The sequence below is a fragment of the Cuculus canorus genome, chromosome 35 (assembly GCF_017976375.1).
Source record: "Cuculus canorus isolate bCucCan1 chromosome 35, bCucCan1.pri, whole genome shotgun sequence".
Lineage (NCBI taxonomy): Eukaryota > Metazoa > Chordata > Aves > Cuculiformes > Cuculidae > Cuculus > Cuculus canorus.
In genome coordinates this window covers 1,133,288-1,153,041 of record NC_071435.1, presented here as the reverse complement: position 1 = coordinate 1,153,041, position 19,754 = coordinate 1,133,288, and the positions used below count along the sequence as shown (strand labels likewise).

Genomic DNA, 19,754 nt, shown 5'->3' with positions numbered 1-19,754 from the left:
AAATGGTCAAAATGCCCCCAAAATGGGCTCAAAACAGCCCAGAATGGGTCAAAATGCTCCAAAACTGATCCTGAACCCCCAAAACGGTCAAAACACCCAAAAAATGGGTCAAAATGGGCACAAAACACCCCCGAAATGGGCTCAAAACAGCCCAAAATGGTCAAAACACCCCCAAAATGGACACAAAACACCCCAAAAATGGGCTCAAAACACCCCAGAATGGGCCAAAAATGCTCCAGAAACGGTTCTGAAGCCCCAAAAGGGTCAAAACACCCCCAAAAATGCATCAAAATGGACTCAACCCCCCAAAAATGGTCTCCAAACGCCCCGAAATACCCCAAAATGAGTCAAAACGCCTCCAGAAGGGATCAAAATGGGTCAAAAAGGGCTCAAAACACCTCAACAATGGGTTCAAAACACTCCAAAATGGTCAAAACACCCCAAAATGGGCTCAAAACACTCCCAAAACGGTCGCAAAATACCCCCAAAATGGGCTCAAAACACCTCAGAATGGGTCAAAATGCTCCAAAAATGGTTCTGAAGCCCCAAAAGGGCTCAAAACACCCCAAAAATTGGTGAAAATGGGCACAAAACGCCCCCAAAATGGGCTCCAAACACCCCAGAATGGGTCAAAATGCTCCAAAACTGATCCTGAACCCCCAAAATGGTCAAAACACCCCAAAAAATGGGCCAAAATGGGCATAAAACACCCCCGAAATGGGCTCAAAACACCTCAGAATGGGTCAAAATGCTCCAAAAATGGTTCTGAAGCCCCAAAAGGGTCAAAACACCCCCAAAAATGGGTCCAAATGGGCACAAAACGCCCCCAAAATGGGCTCAAAACACTCCAAAATGGTCAAAACGCCCCCAAAATGGGCTCAAAACACTCCAAAATGGTCAAAACACCCCAAAATGGGCTCAAAACACTCCAAAATGGTCAAAACACCCCAAAATGGGCTCAAAACACTCCCAAAACGGTCGCAAAATAACCCCAAAATGGGCTCAAAACACCCCAGAATGGGTCAAAATGCTCCAAAACTGATCCTGAACCCCCCAAACGGTCAAAACACCCAAAAAAGGGTCAAAATGGGCGCAAAACACCCTAAAAATGGGCTCAAAACACCTCAGAATGGGTCAAAAAGCTCCAAAAATGGTTCTGAAGCCCCAAAAGGGTCAAAACACCCCAAAAATTGGTGAAAATGGGCACAAAACGCCCCCAAAATGGGCTCAAAACACCGCAAAATGGTCAAAACACCCCAAAAAATGCATCAAAATGGACTCAACCCCCCAAAAATGGTCTCCAAACGCCCCGAAATACCCCAAAATGAGTCAAAACGCCTCCAAAAGGGATCAAAATGGGTCAAAAAGGGCTCAAAACACCCCAAAAAGGGTCAAATTCCCCCAAAGGGGCCCTGAAGGCTCAAAAATGGCTCTTTTCACCCCAAACCTGACCCCTCCCCCCCCCCCCCCTTCCACCCTTTGCCCCCCCCGGACTTTGCCCCCCCCCTCCCCCTAATCCGGATCCACCCCCCACCCCACCCCCCCCTTATAAAAAGGGGGGTTCGGGGGGGGGGGCGGGGAAGGAGAGGCTGGGAGCGAAGGTAGAGGGGGGGGCGGAGGTTTTGGGGTGAATTCGGGGGATTTGGGGGCTTTTTGGGGGGGGTCTGGGGGGATTTGAGGGGGTTGGAAGTGGGGGGGCAGTGGCTTTTGGGGGGATTTGGGGAGTTTTGGGGGATTTGGGGGGTTTGGGGTGGGGGGGCAGTGGCTTTTGGGGGTAATTTGGTGGATTTGGGGGTGACTTGAGGGGTTTTGGGGGGATCTGAGGGGTTTTGGGGTGAAGGAGTGGTGGATTTTGGGGTGAATTAAGGAGGATTTGGGGGCTTTTGGGGGGGTCCGGGGGGATTTGAGGGGGTTTGAGGTGGGGGGGCAGTGGCTTTTGGGGGGATTTGGGGGGATTTAGGGGTCTTGAGGTGGGGGGGGCAGTGGCTTTTGGGGTGAATTTGATGGATTTGGGGGGGTTGGGGGTGATTGTGGGGGTTTGGGGGGATCTGAGGGCTTTTGGGGGTTTGGGAGTGGTGGATTTTGGGGTGAATGAGGGAGGATTTGGGGGCTTTTGGGGGGTCTGGGGTGATTTGAGGGGGTTTGAGGTGGGGGGGCAGTGGCTTTTGGGGGGAATTGGGGGCATTTAGGGGTCTTGAGGTGGGGGGGCAGTGGCTTTGGGGGTAATTTGGTGGATTTGGGGGTGACTTGAGGGGTTTTGGGGGGATCTGAGGGCTTTTGGGGTGGGGGAGTGGTGGATTTTGGGGTGAATTCGGAGGATTTGGGGGATTTTGGGGGGGTCTGGGGTGATTTGAGGGGGTTTGAAGTTGGGGGGCAGTGGCTTTTGGGGGGAATTGGGGGGAATTTGGTGGATTTGGGGGTGACTTGAGGGGTTTTGGGGGGATCTGAGGGGTTTTGGGGTGGAGGAGTGGTGGATTTTGGGGTGAATTTGAAGGATTTGGGGGCTTTTGGGGGGGTCTGGGGTGATTTGAGGGGGTTTGAGGTGGGGGGGCAGTGGCTTTTGGGGTGAATTTGGTGGATTTGGTGGATTTGGGGGTGACTTGAGGGGTTTTGGGGGGATCTGAGAGCTTTTGGGGTGGGGGAGTGGTGGATTTTGGGGTGAATTCGGGGGATTTGGGGGCTTTTGGGGGGGTCTGGGGCGATTTGAGGGGGTTTGAAGTGGGGGGGCAGTGGCTTTTGGGGGGATTTGGGGGGCATTTAGGGGTCTTGAGGTGGGGGGGGCAGTGGCTTTTGGGGTGAATTGGGGGGATTTGGGGGGTTTGGGGGAGATCTGAGAGCTTTTGGGGTGAGGGAGTGGTGGATTTTGGGGTGAATTTGGAGGATTTGGGGGCTTTTGGGGGGGTCTGGGGTGATTTGAGGGGTTTGAAGTGGGGGGGCAGTGGCTTTTGGGGGGAATTGGGGGGATTTGGGGGGGTTGGGGGTGATTGTGGGGGTTTGGGGGGATCTGAGGGCTTTTGGGGTGGGGGAGTGGTGGATTTTGGGGTGAATTCGGGAGGATTTGGGGGCTTTTGGGGGGATTTGGGGGAGATTTGAGGGGGTTTGAAGTGGGGGGGGCAGTGGCTTTTGGGGGGAATTGGGGGGATTTGGGGGTATTGAGGTGGGGGGCAGTGGCTTTTGGGGTGAATTTGGTGGATTTGGGGGGGGTTGGGGGTGATTGTGGGGGTTTGGGGGGATCTGAGGGCTTTTGGGGTGGGGGAGTGGTGGATTTTGGGGTGAATTCGGAGGATTTGGGGGCTTTTGGGGGGGTCTGGGGGGATTTGAGGGGGTTTGAAGTGGGGGGGCAGTGGCTTTTGGGGTGAATTTGGTGGATTTGGTGGATTTGGGGGTGACTTGAGGGGTTTTGGGGGGATCTGAGGGGTTTTGGGGTGGAGGAGTGGTGGATTTTGGGGTGAATTTGAAGGATTTGGGGGCTTTTGGGGGGGTCTGGGGTGATTTGGGGGGGTTTGAAGTGGGGGGCAGTATCTTTTGGGGGGAATTGGGGGGATTTGGGGGGGTTGGGGGTGATTGTGGGGGTTTGGGGGGGATCTGAGGGCTTTTGGGGTGGGGGAGTGGTGGATTTTGGGGTGAATTTGGAGGATTTGGGGGCTTTGGGGGGGTCTGGGGTGATTTGGGGGGGTTTGAAGTGGGGGGGCAGTGGCTTTTGGGGGGAATTGGGGGCATTTAGGGGTCTTGAGGTGGGGGGGCAGTGGCTTTGGGGGTGAATTTGTTGGATTTGGGGAGTTTTGGGGGGATTTGAGGGGTTTTGGGGGGATTTGAGAGCTTTTGGGGTGGGGGAGTGGTGGATTTTGGGGTGAATTCGGGAGGATTTGGGGGCTTTTGGGGGGGTCTGGGGTGATATGAGGGGGTTTGAAGTTGGGGGGCAGTGGCTTTTGGGGGGAATTGGGGGGAATTTGGTGGATTTGGGGGTGACTTGAGGGGTTTTGGGGGGATCTGAGGGGTTTTGGGGTGGAGGAGTGGTGGATTTTGGGGTGAATTTGAAGGATTTGGGGGCTTTTGGGGGGGTCTGGGGTGATTTGGGGGGGTTTGAAGTGGGGGGGGCAGTGGCTTTTGGGGTGAATTGGGGGGATTTGGGGGTCTTGAGGTGGGGGGGCAGTGGCTTTTGGGGGGAATTGGGGGGATTTTGGGGGGATTTTGGGGTCTTGAGGTGGGGGGGCAGTGGCTTTGGGGTGAATTTGGTGGATTTGGTGGATTTGGGGGTGACTTGAGGGGTTTTGGGGGGATCTGAGAGCTTTTGGGGTGGAGGAGTGGTGGATTTTGGGGTGAATTAGGGAGGATTTGGGGGATTTTGGGGGGGTCTGAGGTGATTTGAGGGGGTTTGAAGTGGGGGGGCAGTGGCTTTTGGGGGGAATTGGGGGGGATTTTGGGGGGTTGAGGGCTTTTGGAGTCCGGAGGCAGTGGGTTTTGGGGGGATTTTGGGGTGCTTTGGGGGTTTTGGTGGGGAGGCAGTGGGTTTTGGGGCGAATTGGGGGGATTTTGGGGTGCTTTGGGGGTTTTGGAGTAGAGGGCAGTGGGTTTTGGGGTGATTATGGGGGATTTTGGGGTGAATTGGAGGGATTTGGGGTCAATGGGGTGGATTTGGGGGTTCAGGGGGGGGGTCTGAGCCCCCCCCCTCACTTTTGCCCCCCCCCCCCCCAGGCCATGCACCCCAAAAAGACGGCGGCGACGCTGCTGCTGCTGTTGGGCCTGGGTGAGACACCCCCCCCCCGCACCCCAAATCCCCGGAATTCACCCCAAAACCCACTGCCCCCCCCAAAACCCTCAAAATCCTCCCCAAAACCCACTGCCCCCCCCAAAACCCCCCTGAATTCACCCCAAAACCCACTGCCCCCCCAAACCCCCCCTGAATTCACCCCAAAACCCACTGCTCCCCCCCCAGCACCCCAAAAAAAGACCCCAAATCCCCCCATTTTTGGGGTCCAAGCTCCATTTTGGGGGTCTTTCACCTCATTTTGGGGGGTTTTGACCCCATTTTTTGGCATTTTGATACATTTTTACCCAATTTTTAGGGGGGTTTGACCCATTTGGGGGTGGTTTAACCCCGTTTTTGGGGGTTCCCCCCCATTTTTGGGGTTCAGGGCCCATTTTGTGACGTTTTGACCCATTTTCCAGCGTTTTGACCCCATTTTTGTGGTGTTTTGACCCCATTTGAGAGCATTTTGATCCCTTTTTGGGGCATTTTGATCCATTTTTGGGGCATTTTGATCCTTTTTTTGGGGCATTTTGATCCATTTCGGGGCATTTTGACCCCATTTTTAGAGTTTTCTGCCCCATTTATAGCATCCACAGTTCATTTTTAGGGGGTTTTGACCCCCGTTTTGGGGTTCAAGGTCCATTTTTGGGGCGTTTTGACCCATTTCGGGGTCGTTTTGGCCCATTTTTGACGTTTCAGATCCTTTATTGGGGCGTTTTGACCCATTTTTGGGGCGTTTTGACCCATTTCGGGGATATTTTGGCCCATTTTTGACGTCTTAAGATCCCTTATTTGGGTGTTTTGACCCATTTTTGGGGCGTTTTGACCCATTTCGGGTATGTTTTGGCCCATTTTTGATGTCTAAGATCCTTTATTGGGGCGTTTTGACCCATTTTTTGTTGTTTTGACCCATTTTTTGGGGTGTTTTGACCCATTTTTGGGATGTTTTGGCCCATTTTTGACGTCCAAGATCCTTTATTTGGGCGTTTTGACCCATTTTTGGGGTGTTTTGGCCCATTTTTGACATCTAAGATCCTTTATTGGGGCGTTTTGACCCATTTTGGGGATGTTTTGGCCCATTTTTGACGTCTAAGATCCTATATTGGGGCGTTTTGACCCATTTTTTGCTGTTTTGACCCATTTTTGGGGCGTTTTGACCCATTTCGGGGATGTTTTGGCCCATTTTTGACGTCTTAAGATCCTTTATTGGGGCGTTTTGACCCATTTTTGGGGTGTTTTGACCCATTTTTGGGGAGTTTTGACCCATTTCAGGGATATTTTGGCCCATTTTTGACGTCTAAGATCCTTTATTTGGGCGTTTTGACCCATTTTTATGTGGTTTTGACCCATTTTTGATGTCCGAGGTCCATTTCTGGGGTGCTTTGATCCATTTTTGATGTCTCATCAAAAGAGGGGAGAGGGGGAGTCCACCCGGGGATCCCCAAAACGTTCTTTTTTTACCCCAAACAGCCCCATTGCACCCAAAAACGCACCCCGAGATCCCAAAATTGTGCTTTTTCGACCCAAAATTACCCTCTTTCACCCCAAAATCACACTTTGAATCCCCAAATCACCCTTTTTCCCCCCAAAATAGCCCCATTTTACCCCCAAATTCACTCTGGGACCCCAAAATCGCCCCACTGCACCCCAAAAATCACACTTGGAAACCCAAAATTCTGCTTTTTTGACCCAAAATTGCCCCATTTCACCCCAAAATCCCAACGGGGATCCCCAAATCCTGGTTTCGATGTCCATTTTTGATGTCCAAGTTCCGTTTTTTGGGCATTTCAGCCCATTTTTGGGGTGTTTTGGCCCATTTTTGACGTCCAACTTCCATTTTTGGGGTGTTTTGGCCCATTTTTGATGTCCAAGTTCCACTTTCTGGGTGTTTTGGCCCATTTTTGACGTCCACATTCCATTTTTGGGGCGTTTCAGCCCATTTTTGGGGCGTTTTGGCCCATGTTTGGGGTGTTTTGGCCCATTTTTGATGTCCAACTTCCATTTTTGGGGTGTTTCAGCCCATTTTTGGGGCGTTTTGGCCCATTTTGGGAGCGTTTTGGCCCATTTTTGACTTCCAACTTCCATTTTTGGGGCGTTTTGGCCCATTTTGGGGGCGTTTTTGCCCATTTTTGATGTCCAAGTTCCATTTTTGGGGCGTTTTGGCCCATTTTGAGGGCATTTCACCCCATTTTTGATGTCCAAGTTCCATTTTTGGGGTGTTTTGGCCCATTTTTGACGTCCACATTCCATTTTGGGAGCGTTTTGGCCCATTTTTGATGTGATTTTGGGAGCATTTCACCCCATTTTTGATGTCCAAGTTCCATTTTGAGGGTGTTTTGGCCCATTTTTTGGGGCGTTTTGGCCCATTTTTGATGTCAAAAGTTCCATTTTTGGGTATTTTGGCCCATTTTTGGGGCGTTTTGGGCCATTTTGGCCCATTTTTGATGTCCAACTTCCATTTTTGGGGCGTTTTGGCCCATTTTTGGGGTGTTTTGGCCCATTTTGAGGGCATTTTGGCCCATTTTTGATGTCCACATTCCATTTTTGGGGTATTTTGGCCCATTTTTGAGGGCGTTTTGGCCCATTTTTGATGTCCAAGTTCCATTTTTGGAGCGTTTCGGCCCATTTTTGATGTCCCCTCCTCCATTTTTTGGGGCGTTTTGACCCATTTTGGGGGTGTTTTGACCCCTCTCTTCTTCCTCCCCCCCCCCCCTCAGCTGCCGCCGCCCCCCCCGAAGTCCCCTCCCCCGCCGATGCCTTCTCCAAGATCCGGACCTTCTTGGGGGGCCTCAACCTTCAAGCGGCTCAAGAACGGATCCAGTGAGTTCCTGCCCCTCCCCCCTCCCCTCTGTGACGTCATTATGACGTCACTACGACGTCACATGGGGTCTCCGAGGTCCCCCCGACCTGGTGACCCCCCCGTCCCAACCCCCCAGAGATGCCTACACCAAGGGCTCGGAGGCGGTGATGACCTACACCGGCATCCTTGGGGATCAGCTCTACCACTGGTGGCAGGGAGAGCAGTGACCACGCCCACCAAGATGGCCGACACGGGGGGGACCCCCCACCCCACCCCACCCCAATAAAGGAGAACCCCTCGTCATGGAGAACGGGGTGGGGTTGGTCTTCTCGGGGGGTCTTCATGGTCTTCTAAGGGGTTATCGTGGTCATCTTCGTCATTAAAGGGGCGTTGGAGGTCATGGTGGGGGTCTTGGGGGTCATCGTGGAGGTCTTGGGGGTCATCATGGGGGTCTTGGGGGTCATCGTGGGGGTCTTGGAGGTCATCGTGGTGGTCTTGGGGGTCATCGCGGGGGTCTTGGGGGTCATCGTGGGGGTCTTGGAGGTCATCGTGGTGGTCTTGGGGGTCATCGCGGGGGTCTTGGGGGTCATCGTGGGGGTCTTGGGGGTCATCATGGTGGTCTTGGGGGTCACGTTGGTCATTAAAGGGGTGTTGGAGGTCATGGTGGGGGTCTTGGGGGTCATCATGGTGGTCTTGGAGGTCATCATGGTGGTCTTGGGGGTCATCGTGGTGGTCTTGGGGGTCATCATGGTGGTCTTGGGGGTCATCGTGGGGGTCTTGGGGGTCACGTTGGTCATTAAAGGGGCGTTGGAGGTCATCGTGGGGGTCTTGGGGGTCATCGTGGGGGTCTTGGGGGTCGCGTTGGTCATTAAAGGGGTGTTGGAGGTCATCATGGGGGTCTTGGAGGTCATCGTGGGGGTCTTGGGGGTCGCGTTGGTCATTAAAGGGGTGTTGGGGGTCATCGTGGGGGTCTTGGGGGTCATCGTGGGGGTCTTGGGGGTCACATTGGTCATTAAAGGGGTGTTGGGGGTCATCGTGGGGGTCTTGGGGGTCATCGTGGAGTCCTGGAGGTCATCATGGGGGTCCTGGAGGTCATCATGGAGGTCTTGGGGGTCGCGTTGGTCATTAAAGGGGCGTTGGAGGTCATCGTGGGGGTCTTGGGGGTCATCGTGGTGGTCTTGGGGGTCATCATGGTGGTCTTGGGGGTCATCGTGGGGGTCTTGGGGGTCACGTTGGTCATTACAGGGGGGTTGGAGGTCATCGTGGAGGTCTTGGGGGTCATCGTGGGGGTCTTGGGGGTCACATTGGTCATTAAAGGGGCGTTGGAGGTCATCGTGGGGGTCTTGGAGGTCATCGTGGGGGTCTTGGGGGTCACATTGGTCATTAAAGGGGTGTTGGAGGTCATCGTGGGGGTCTTGGGGGTCATCGTGGTGGTCTTGGGGGTCACATTGGTCATTAAAGGGGTGTTGGAGGTCATCGTGGAGGTCTTGGGGGTCATCGTGAGGGTCTTGGGGGTCACGTTGGTCATTAAAGGGGTGTTGGAGGTCATCGTGGAGGTCTTGGGGGTCATTGTGGGGGTCTTGGGGGTCGCGATGGTCATTAAAGGGGTGTTGGGGGTCATCGTGGGGGTCTTGGGGGTCGCGTTGGTCATAAAAGGGGTGTTGGAGGTCATCGTGGGGGTCTTGGGGGTCATCATGGGGGTCTTGGGAGTCACGTTGGTCGTTAAAGGGGTGTTGGAGGTCATCGTGGGGGTCTTGGGGGTCATCGTGGTGGTCTTGGGGGTCACAATGGTCATTAAAGGGGTGTTGGAGGTCATCGTGGGGGTCTTGGGGGTCATCATGGTGGTCTTGGGGGTCGCGTTGGTCATTAAAGGGGCGTTGGAGGTCATCGTGGGGGTCTTGGAGGTCATCGTGGGGGTCTTGGGGGTCACAATGGTCATTAAAGGGGTGTTGGGGGTCATCGTGGGGGTCTTGGGGGTCGCGTTGGTCATAAAAGGGGTGTTGGAGGTCATCGTGGGGGTCTTGGGGGTTATCGTGGGGGTCTTGGGGGTCACGTTGGTCATTAAAGGGGTGTTGGGGGTCATCGTGGGGGTCTTGGGGGTCATCGTGGGGGTTTTGGGGGTCGCGTTGGTTGTTAAAGGGGTGTTGGGGGTCATCGGGGGGGTCTTGGGGGTCATCGTGGGGGTCTTGGGGGTCACATTGGTCATTAAAGGGGTGTTGGAGGTCATCGTGGGGGTCTTGGGGGTCATCGTGGGGGTCTTGGGGGTCGCGTTGGTCATTAAAGGGGTGTTGGAGGTCATCGCGGGGGTCTTGGGGGTCATCGTGGGGGTCTTGGGGGTCGCGATGGTCATTAAAGGGGTGTTGGGGGTCATCGTGGAGGTCTTGGGGGTCATCGTGGGGGTCTTGGGGGTCGCGTTGGTCATAAAAGGGGTGTTGGAGGTCATCGCGGGGGTCTTGGGGGTCATCGTGGGGGTCTTGGGGGTCACGTTGGTCGTTAAAGGGGTGTTGGGGGTCATCGTGGGGGTCTTGGGGGTCATTGTGGTGGTTTTGGGGGTCACGTTGGTCATTAAAGGGGTGTTGGGGGTCATCGTGGGGGTCTTGGGGGTCACGATGGTCGTTAAAGGGGTGTTGGAGGTCATTGGAGCCCCAAAATTGGGGTTTTTAGCCTCAAAATGGGGGTTTGAGCCCCAAAAATGGGGGTTTCGGCCCCAAAATGGGGGGGTTGAGTCCCAAAATTGGGGGGTTCGGCCCCAAAATGGGGGGTTGAGCCCCAAAATTTGGCATTTTTAGCCTCAAAATGGGGGGGTTGAGCCCCAAAAATGGGGGTTTTAGTCTCAAAATGGGGGGTTGAGCCCCAAAATTGGGGGTTTAGCCTAAAAATGGGGGGGTTGAACCCCAAAATTGGGGTTTTTAGTCTCAAAATGGGGGGTTGAACCCCAAAAATGGGGGTTTTGGCCTCAAAATGGGGGGTTGAACCCCAAAAATGGGGGTTTTGGCCTCAAAATGGGGGGGTTGAGCCCCAAAATTGGGGGGTTTAGCCCCAAAATGGGGGGTTGAGCCCCAAAATTTGGCATTTTTAGCCTCAAAATGGGGGGGTTGAGCCCCAAAAATGGGGGTTTTAGTCTCAAAATGGGGGGTTGAGCCCCAAAATTGGGGGTTTAGCCTAAAGATGGGGGGGTTGAACCCCAAAATTGGGGTTTTTAGTCTCAAAATGGGGGGTTGAACCCCAAAAATGGGGGTTTTGGCCTCAAAATGGGGGGTTGAACCCCAAAAATGGGGGGTTTGGCCTCAAAATGGGGGGGTTGAGCCCCAAAATTGGGGGGTTTAGCCCCAAAATTTGGCATTTTTAGCCTCAAAATGGGGGGGTTGAGCCCCAAAAATGGGGGTTTTAGTCTCAAAATGGGGGGTTGAGCCCCAAAATTGGGATTTTTAGCCACAAAATGGGGGTTTGAGCCCCAAAAATGGGGGTTTCAGCCCCAAAATGGGGGGTTGAACCCCAAAAATGGGGGTTTTGGCCTCAAAATGGGGGGGTGGGACCCCAAAATTGAGGGTTTAAGCCTCAAAATAAGGAGTGGGACCCCAAAATCGGGGGTTTTAGGGTTAAAAAGGGGGGGGGGGACCCCCAAATTGGGGTGGGTGGAGCCCTGAAACTGGGGTGCCATACTGGGAGGAAACTGGTTTGAACTGGGAAAGGGGGGGTGGGGTGTGATGTGCCGCCCCCCCCCCCCAATTAAAGCTGATTGGAGGTGATGACGTCATTGGGGGCGGAGTTTATTGGGGGGGAGGGGTCAGACGAGCTCCCCCTGGGGGGTGACGAGGGGGGGCACCTGTGGGGAGGAGGGAGGGGGGGTCAGGGGGGGAGGACCCCCCCAATGGGGACCCCCCCCACTCTGGGACCCCCAAATCCGTCTGTTTTGATCCAAAATCGCCCCTTTTTACCCCAAAATCCACCCTGGGACCCCAAAATTGGGGTTTTATGACCCCAAATCGCCCCTTTTCACCCCAAAATCCACCCTCGAATCCCAAAATTGGGGTTTTGTGACCCAAAATCGCCCCTTTTCACCCCAAAATCCACCCTGGGACCCCAAAATAGGGGTTTTTCAACCCAAAATTACCCCTTTTCACCCCAAAATCCACCCTGGGACCCCAAAATTGGGGTTTTATGACCCAAAATCGCCCCTTTTCACCCCAAAATCCACCCTGGGACCCCAAAATAGGGGGTTTATGACCCAAAATCGCCCCTTTTCACCCCAAAATCCACCCTCGAATCCCAAAATTGGGGTTTTGTGACCCAAAATCGCCCCTTTTCACCCCAAAATCCACCCCAGAATCCCCAAAATTGGGTTTTTAGGACCCAAAATCGCCCCTTTTCACCCCAAAATCCCCAAAATTGGGGTTTTATGACCCAAAATCGCCCCTTTTCACCCCAAAATCCACCCTGGGACCCCAAAATTGGGGGTTTATGACCCAAAATCGCCCCTTTTCACCCCAAAATCCACCCTGGGACCCCAAAATTGGGGGTTTATGACCCAAAATCGCCCCTTTTCACCCCAAAATCCACCCTCGAATCCCAAAATTGGGGGTTTATGACCCAAAATCGCCCCTTTTCACCCCAAAATCCACCCTCGAATCCCAAAATTGGGGTTTTGTGACCCAAAATCGCCCCTTTTCACCCCAAAATCCACCCTGGAATCCCCAAATTGGGGTTTTATGACCCAAAATCGCCCCTTTTCACCCCAAAATCCACCCTGGGACCCCAAATTTGGGTTTTTACGACCCAAAATCGCCCCTTTTCACCCCAAAATCCACCCTGGGACCCCAAAATTGGGGTTTTACGACCCAAAATCGCCCCTTTTCACCCCAAAAAGCCACCCTGGGACCCCAAAATTGGGCTTTTATGACCCAAAATCGCCCCTTTTCACCCCAAAATCCACCCTGGAATACCCAAAATTGGGGGTTTATGACCCAAAATCGCCCCTTTTCACCCCAAAATCCACCCTGGAATCCCCAAAATTGGGGTTTTATGACCCAAAATCGCCCCTTTTCACCCCAAAATCCACCCCGGAATCCCCAAAATTGGGGTTTTACGACCCCAAAATCGCCCTTTTCACCCCAAAATCCACCCTCGAATCCCAAAATTGGGGTTTTGTGACCCAAAATCGCCCCTTTTCACCCCAAAATCCACCCTGGGACCCCAAAATTGGGGGTTTATGACCCAAAATCGCCCCTTTTCACCCCAAAATCCACCCCGGAATCCCCAAAATTGGGTTTTTAGGACCCAAAATCGCCCCTTTTCACCCCAAAATCCCCAAAATTGGGGTTTTATGACCCAAAATAACCCCTTTTCACCCCAAAATCCACCCTGGAATCCCCAAATTGGGTTTTTACGACTCAAAATCGCCCCTTTTCACCCCAAAATCCACCCTGGGACCCCAAAATTGGGGGTTTATGACCCAAAATCGCCCCTTTTCACCCCAAAATCCACCCTCGAATCCCAAAATTGGGGTTTTGTGACCCAAAATCGCCCCTTTTCACCCCAAAATCCACCCTGGAATCCCCAAAATTGGGGTTTTTTGACCCAAAATCGCCCCTTTTCACCCCAAAATCCACCCTGGGACCCCAAAATTCGGGGTTTATGACCCCAAATTGCCCCTTTTCACCCCAAAATCCACCCTGGGACCCCAAAATTGGGGTTTTATGACCCCAAATCGCCCCTTTCCACCCCAAAATCCACCCCGGAATCCCCAAAATTGGGTTTTTATGACCCAAAATAACCCCTTTTCACCCCAAAATCCACCCTGGGACCCCAAAATTGGGTTTTTATGACCCAAAATAACCACTTTTCACCCCAAAATCCACCCTGGGACCCCAAAATTGGGTTTTTACGACCCAAAATCGCCCCTTTTCACCCCAAAATCCCCAAAATTGGGGTTTTATGACCCAAAATAACCCCTTTTCACCCCAAAATCCACACCGGAATCCCCAAAATTGGGGTTTTACGACCCAAAATCGCCCCTTTTCACCCCAAAATCCACCCTGGAATCCCCAAATTGGGTTTTTACGACTCAAAATCGCCCCTTTTCACCCCAAAATCCACCCTGGGACCCCAAAATTGGGGGTTTATGACCCAAAATCGCCCCTTTTCACCCCAAAATCCACCCTCGAATCCCAAAATTGGGGTTTTGTGACCCAAAATCGCCCCTTTTCACCCCAAAATCCACCCTGGAATCCCCAAAATTGGGGTTTTTTGACCCAAAATCGCCCCTTTTCACCCCAAAATCCACCCTTGAATCCCAAAATTGGGGTTTTATGACCCAAAATCACCCCTTTTCACCCCAAAATCCACCCTGGGACCCCAAAATAGGGGTTTTATGACCCAAAATTACCCCTTTTCACCCCAAAATCTCATTTCCAATCCCAAAATCAGCTTTTTTGACCCAAAATTGCGACTTTTCACCCCAAAATAACCCCATTTTACCCCAAAATCCACCCTGGGACCCCAAAATTGTGGTTTTTCAACCCAAAATGACCCCCTTTACACCCCAAAATCACACTTGGAATCCCAAAATTGTCCTTTTTAGACCCAAAATTGCCTCATTTCACCCCCAAAATCCAACCTCGGATCCCAAAATCCTGCGTTTTCAACCCAAAAAATTCACTCACGATTTTGGGGCAAAAAACCTCAATTTTGGGTCAAATTCACAAATTTTTGAGGGGAACGCCCAAATTTTGGGGTAAAATCCCCCAATTTTGGGTCAAACCCCCATTTTTGGGTTGAAAACCGCCGGATTTTGGGGTCAAATCCCAGGATTTTGGGGTCAAAACCTGAGATTTTGGGGCAAAACCCCACAATTTTGGGGAAAATCACAGATTTTGGGGGAAACCACACAGATTTTGGGGTAAAAACCATAAATTTTGGGTACAAACCCCAAATTTTTGGTAAAAAAACCTAAACTTTTCGGTCTATCCCTCAGAATTTTGGGACAAAACAATGGGATTTTGGGTCAAATTCACACAATTTTGGGTGAAACACAGATTTTGGGGTCAAACCCCCAAATTTGGGGTTAAAAAAGTGAATTTTAGGGCCAAATCTCAAGATTTTGGGGTCAAAATCCTGGATTTGGGGTAAGAAAAATGTAAGATTTGGGGGCAAAACCTCAGAATTTTGAGTCAAATTACAGATTTTGGGGTGAAAACCCCCAATTTTGGGGCAAATTCCCCAAACTTTTGGGTCGAAACTCAGAATTTAGGGTCAAATTCTCAGATTTGGGGGTGAAACACAGAGATTTTGGGGTCAAAATCATGAGTTTTGGGTAAATTTGGGGTAATTTTGGGGGCCAAACCCACGATTTGGGGGCTCAAACCTCCGCGTTTTGGGGTGAAATCCCGAAATTTTAGGTCAAATTCTCACATTTTTGGGTGAAATTCTCAGATTTTGGGGGGAAATTCTCAGATTTTGGGGTGAAAACTCAGATTTTGGGGTCCAACCCTCAGATTTTGGGGTGAAACCCTCAGATTTTGGGGTGAAACCCTCAGATTTTGGGGTCCAAGTCCTGATTTTGGGGTGAAAACCCCCGGATTTGGGGGTCCGAGCCCTGGCTCCGCCCCCTCACCTCCTCGTAGCCCCCCCAGTCGATGACGTCATCGTAGGGGCGGAGCCAGGAGCCCTCCGAGCTCACCTGGGGGGGGGGGGGAGGTGATTCCCAGTGCTCCCCAGTGCCTCCCAGTAACTCCCAGTGACCCCCCAGTGACCTCCCAGTGACCCCCAGTGCCTCCCAGTGACCCCACAGACCCATCCCAGTAACCCCCAGTGCCTCCCAGTAACTCCCAGTGCCTCCCAGTGACCCCACAGACCCATCCCAGTAACCCCCAGTGCCTCCCAGTAACCCCCAGTGCCTCCCAGTGACCCCACAGACCCATCCCAGTAACCCCCAGTGCCTCCCAGTAACTCCCAGTGCCTCCCAGTGACCCCACAGACCCATCCCAGTAACACCCAGTGCCTCCCAGTAACCCCCAGTGCCTCCCAGTGACCCCCAGTGCCTCCCAGTGACCCCACAGACCCATCCCAGTAACACCCAGTGCCTCCCAGTGACCCCACAGACCCATCCCAGTAACCCCCAGTGCCTCCCAGTGACCCCCAGTGCCTTCCAGTAACGCCACAGACCCATCCCAGTAACACCCAGTGCCTCCCAGTGACCCCACAGACCCATCCCAGTAACCCCCAGTGCCTCCCAGTGACCCCACAGACCCATCCCAGTAAACCCCAGTGCCTCCCAGTAACCCCCAGTGCCTCCCAGTAACCCCACAGACCCATCCCAGTAACCCCCAGTGCCTCCCAGTAACCCCCAGTGCCTTCCAGTGACCCCCAGTGCCTCCCAGTAACCCCACAGACCCATCCCAGTAACCCCCAGTGCCTCCCAGTGACCCCACAGACCCATCCCAGTAAACCCCAGTGCCTCCCAGTAACCCCCAGTGCCTCCCAGTAACCCCACAGACCCATCCCAGTAACCCCCAGTGCCTCCCAGTAACCCCCAGTGCCTTCCAGTGACCCCCAGTGCCTCCCAGTAACCCCACAGACCCATCCCAGTAACCCCCAGTGCCTCCCAGTGACCCCACAGACCCATCCCAGTAAACCCCAGTGCCTCCCAGTAACCCCCAGTGCCTCCCAGTAACCCCACAGACCCATCCCAGTAACCCCCAGTGCCTCCCAGTAACACCCAGTGCCTCCCAGTGACCCCACAGACCCATCCCAGTAACCCCCAGTGCCTCCCAGTGACCACACAGACCCATCCCAGTAAACCCCAGTGCCTCCCAGTAATCCCCAGTGCCTCCCAGTAACCCCACAGACCCATCCCAGTAACCCCACAGACCCATCCCAGTAACACCCAGTGCCTCCCAGTGACCCCACAGACCCATCCCAGTAACCCCCAGTGCCTCCCAGTGACCCCACAGACCCATCCCAGTAACCCCCAGTGCCTCCCAGTGACCCCACAGACCCATCCCAGTAACCCCCAGTGCCTCCCAGTAACCACTTAGTGCCCCCCAGTGACCTCCCAGTGCCTCCCAGTGCCCCCTATCCCTTCTGAGTCTGTCCCAGTGCTCCCCAGTTCCTCCCAGTACCCCTCCCCGATCCCCTCCCAGTCCCACCCAACCCCTTCCCAGTACTACCAGTAACTCTCCCAGTACCCCCAACCCCCTTTCCAGTCCTTCCCAGTCCCCTCCCAGTTCCTCCCAGTGCCCCCCAACCCCCTCCCAGTCCCTCCCAGTCCCCTCCCAGTTCCTCCCAGTGCCCCCCAACCCCCTCCCAGTCCCTCCCAGTCCCCTCCCAGTTCCTCCCAGTGCCCCCCAACCCCCTCCCAGTCCCATCCCAGTCCCTCCCAGTCCCCTCCCAGTCCCTCCCAGTCCCCCCCAGTCTCACCTCCAGGCTCTCACTGGGAACCCCCACAGCTCCATACTGGTTGGGGGGTGCTCCTCCTCCTCCTCCTCCTGCTGCCCCCCCTTCCTCGTTTTTGGGGTCCCCCCCGTTTTTGGGGTCCCGGCGGAGGCAGCACCAAAGCGCCCCCCCCCCCGCGGTGGCCACCAGGAGCGCCCCCAGGGCCACCAAAGCCCCCACCAGCCCGAGGGGGGGCGGGGCGGGGGCTGCTGGGAGAGGGGGGGGGGACCCCAAAAGATGGGACACCCCCACACCCCATAGGGACCCCCCAAATCCCCCCCCCCAGGGATCCCCTAAACCCCCCATTGCCCCCCCCGGCCCCATAGGGACCCCAAAACCCCCCTATAGGGACACCCCCTATTGCCCCCCTCCCCAGAGGGACCCCCAAAACCCCTTCCATAGGGACCCCAAAGTCTGGGAACCCCCCATTGTCCCCCCCCACCCCATAGGGACCCCCCAAATCCCCCCCCAGGGACCCCCCAAACTCCCCCATTGCCCCCCCGGCCCCATAGGGACACCCCAAAACCTCCCCATAAGGACACCCCCTATTGCCCCCCCACCCCAGAGGGACCCCCAAACCCCTTCCATAGGGACCCCAAAGTCTGGGAACCCCCCATTGTCCCCCCCAACCCATAGGGACCCCCCAAATCCCCTCCCAGGGACCCCCTAAACCCCCCATTGCCCCCCCGGCCCCATAGGGACCCCCCCAAAACCCTCCCCATAGGGACACCCCCTATTGCCCCCCCCCGCCCCAGAGGGACCCCCAAACCCCTTCCATAGGGACCCCAAAGTCTGGGAACCCCCTATTGTCCACCCCCACCCCATAGGGACCCCCCAAATCCCCTCCCAGGGACCCCCTAAACCCCCCCCGGCCCCATAGGGAACCCCAACCCCCCCCCCATAGGGACCCCAAAGTCTGGGAACCCCCATTGTCCCCCCCCACACCATAGGGACCCCCCCAAAACCCCCCATAGGGACACCCCCTATTGCCCCCCCAACCCCAGAGGGACCCCCAAACCCCTCCATAGGGACCCCAAAGGCTGGGAACCCCCTATTGTGCCCCCCCCACCCCATAGGGACCCCCCAAACCCCCCCTATAGGGACCCAGGGACCCCCCCAAACCTCTCCACTGCCCCCCCACCCCATAGGGACCCCCCAAACCCCCCCTATAGGGACCCAGGGACCCCCCCAAACCTCTCCACTGCCCCCCCACCCCATAGGGACCCCCCAAACACCCCCTATAGGGAACTCCCAAACCTCTCATTGCCCCCCCCCGGCCCCATAGGGACCCCCCAAAACCCCCCCATATGGACACCCCCTATTGCCCCCCCCCCGCCCCAGAGGGACCCCCAAACCCCTTCCATAGGGACCCCAAAGTCTGGGAACCCCCCATTGTCCACCCCAACCCATAGGGACCCCCCCAAAACCCCCCATAGGGACACCCCCTATTGCCCCCCCCACCCCAGAGGGACCCCCAAACCCCTTCCATAGGGACCCCAAAGTCTGGGAACCCCCTATTGTGCCCCCCCCCCATAGGGACCCCCCAAACCCCCCCTATAGGGACCCAGGGACCCCCCCAAACCTCTCCACTGCCCCCCCACCCCATAGGGACCCCCCAAACACCCCCTATAGGGAACTCCCAAACCCCTCATTGGCCCCCGCCCGGCCCCACAGGGACACCCCAAAACCCCCCCATAGGGACACCCCCTATTGCCCCCCCCAACCCCAGAGGGACCCCCAAACCCCTTCCATAGGGACCCCAAAGTCTGGGAACCCCCTATTGTCCACCCCAACCCATAGGGACCCCCCAAAACCCCCCATAGGGACAGCCCCTATTGCCCCCCCCCCCAGGGACCCCCCTAAAATCCCCCATTGCCCCCCCCACCCCATAGGGATCCCCCAAACCCCCCCTTTAGGGATCCCCCAAACTCCCCCATTGCCCCCCCCACCCCATAGGGATCCCCCAAACCCCCTATAAGGACCCCCCAAACCCCCCCCATTGTCCCCCCCCACCCCATAGGGATCCCCCAAACCCCCCAGAGGGACTCCCCAAACTCCCCCATTGCCCCCCCCACCCCATAGATAGCCCCCGAACCACCCATAGGGACCCCCCAAACTCCCCCATTGCCCCCCCCCCCCCATAGGGACCCCCAAACGCCCCATAGGGACCCCCCAAACCCCCCCATTGCCCCCCCCCAACAGGGACCCCCCAAACCCCCCCCATAGGGACCCCCCAAGCCCCCTCATTGCCCCCCCACACCCCATAGGGACCCCCCAAACCCCCCCCATTGCCCCCCCCATCCCATAGGGACCCCCCCAAACCCCCCATTGCCTCCCTCATCCCATAGGGATCCCCCAAACCCCCCATAGGGACCCCCAAACCCCCCCCATTTCCCCCCCACCCCATAGGGATCCCTCAAACTCCCCCCATAGGGACCCCCAAACCCCCCCATTGCCCCCCCCACCCCATAGGGATCCCCCAAACCCCCCTATAGGGACCCCCAAACCCCCCCATTTCCCCCCCACCCCATAGGGATCCCCCAAACCCCCCTATAGGGACCCCCAAACCCCCCCATTTCCCCCCCACCCCATAGGGATCCCCCAAACTCCCCCCATAGGGACCCCCAAACCCCCCCATTGCCCCCCACACCCCATAGGGATCCCCCAAACCCCCCATAGGGACCCCTCAAACTCCCCCATTGCCCCCCCACCCCATAGGGACCCTCAAATCCCCCCCCATAGGGACCCCCCATACCCCCCCATTGCCCCCCC

The 19,754-nt window shown here is 55.6% G+C and overlaps 2 protein-coding genes across 2 annotated transcripts in view; one reads left to right on the top strand and one right to left on the bottom strand.

The window, feature by feature from the left end:
• The first annotated feature begins 1,588 nt into the window (after positions 1 to 1,588).
• LOC128849931 (apolipoprotein C-II-like) lies at positions 1,589 to 7,986 on the top strand. Its single transcript, XM_054052655.1, has 4 exons — positions 1,589 to 1,601; positions 4,696 to 4,747; positions 7,468 to 7,570; positions 7,687 to 7,986. Exons 2-4 carry the CDS (start codon positions 4,699 to 4,701, stop codon positions 7,775 to 7,777), a joined length of 243 nt encoding a protein of 80 aa, XP_053908630.1. The 5' UTR covers positions 1,589 to 1,601; positions 4,696 to 4,698; the 3' UTR covers positions 7,778 to 7,986.
• Positions 7,987 to 11,309: 3,323 nt separating this feature from the next.
• LOC128849910 (nephrin-like) overlaps positions 11,310 to 19,754 on the bottom strand; it is a 60,707-nt gene continuing 52,262 nt past the window's right edge. The window contains exons 25-27 of the mRNA XM_054052606.1: positions 16,968 to 17,191; positions 15,163 to 15,228; positions 11,310 to 11,376 (exon numbers count right to left, since the gene is read on the bottom strand). Coding sequence (XP_053908581.1) covers positions 11,338 to 11,376; positions 15,163 to 15,228; positions 16,968 to 17,191 — 329 coding nt within the window. The 3' untranslated portion in view covers positions 11,310 to 11,337. The remainder of the gene's footprint in view (positions 11,377 to 15,162; positions 15,229 to 16,967; positions 17,192 to 19,754) is intronic.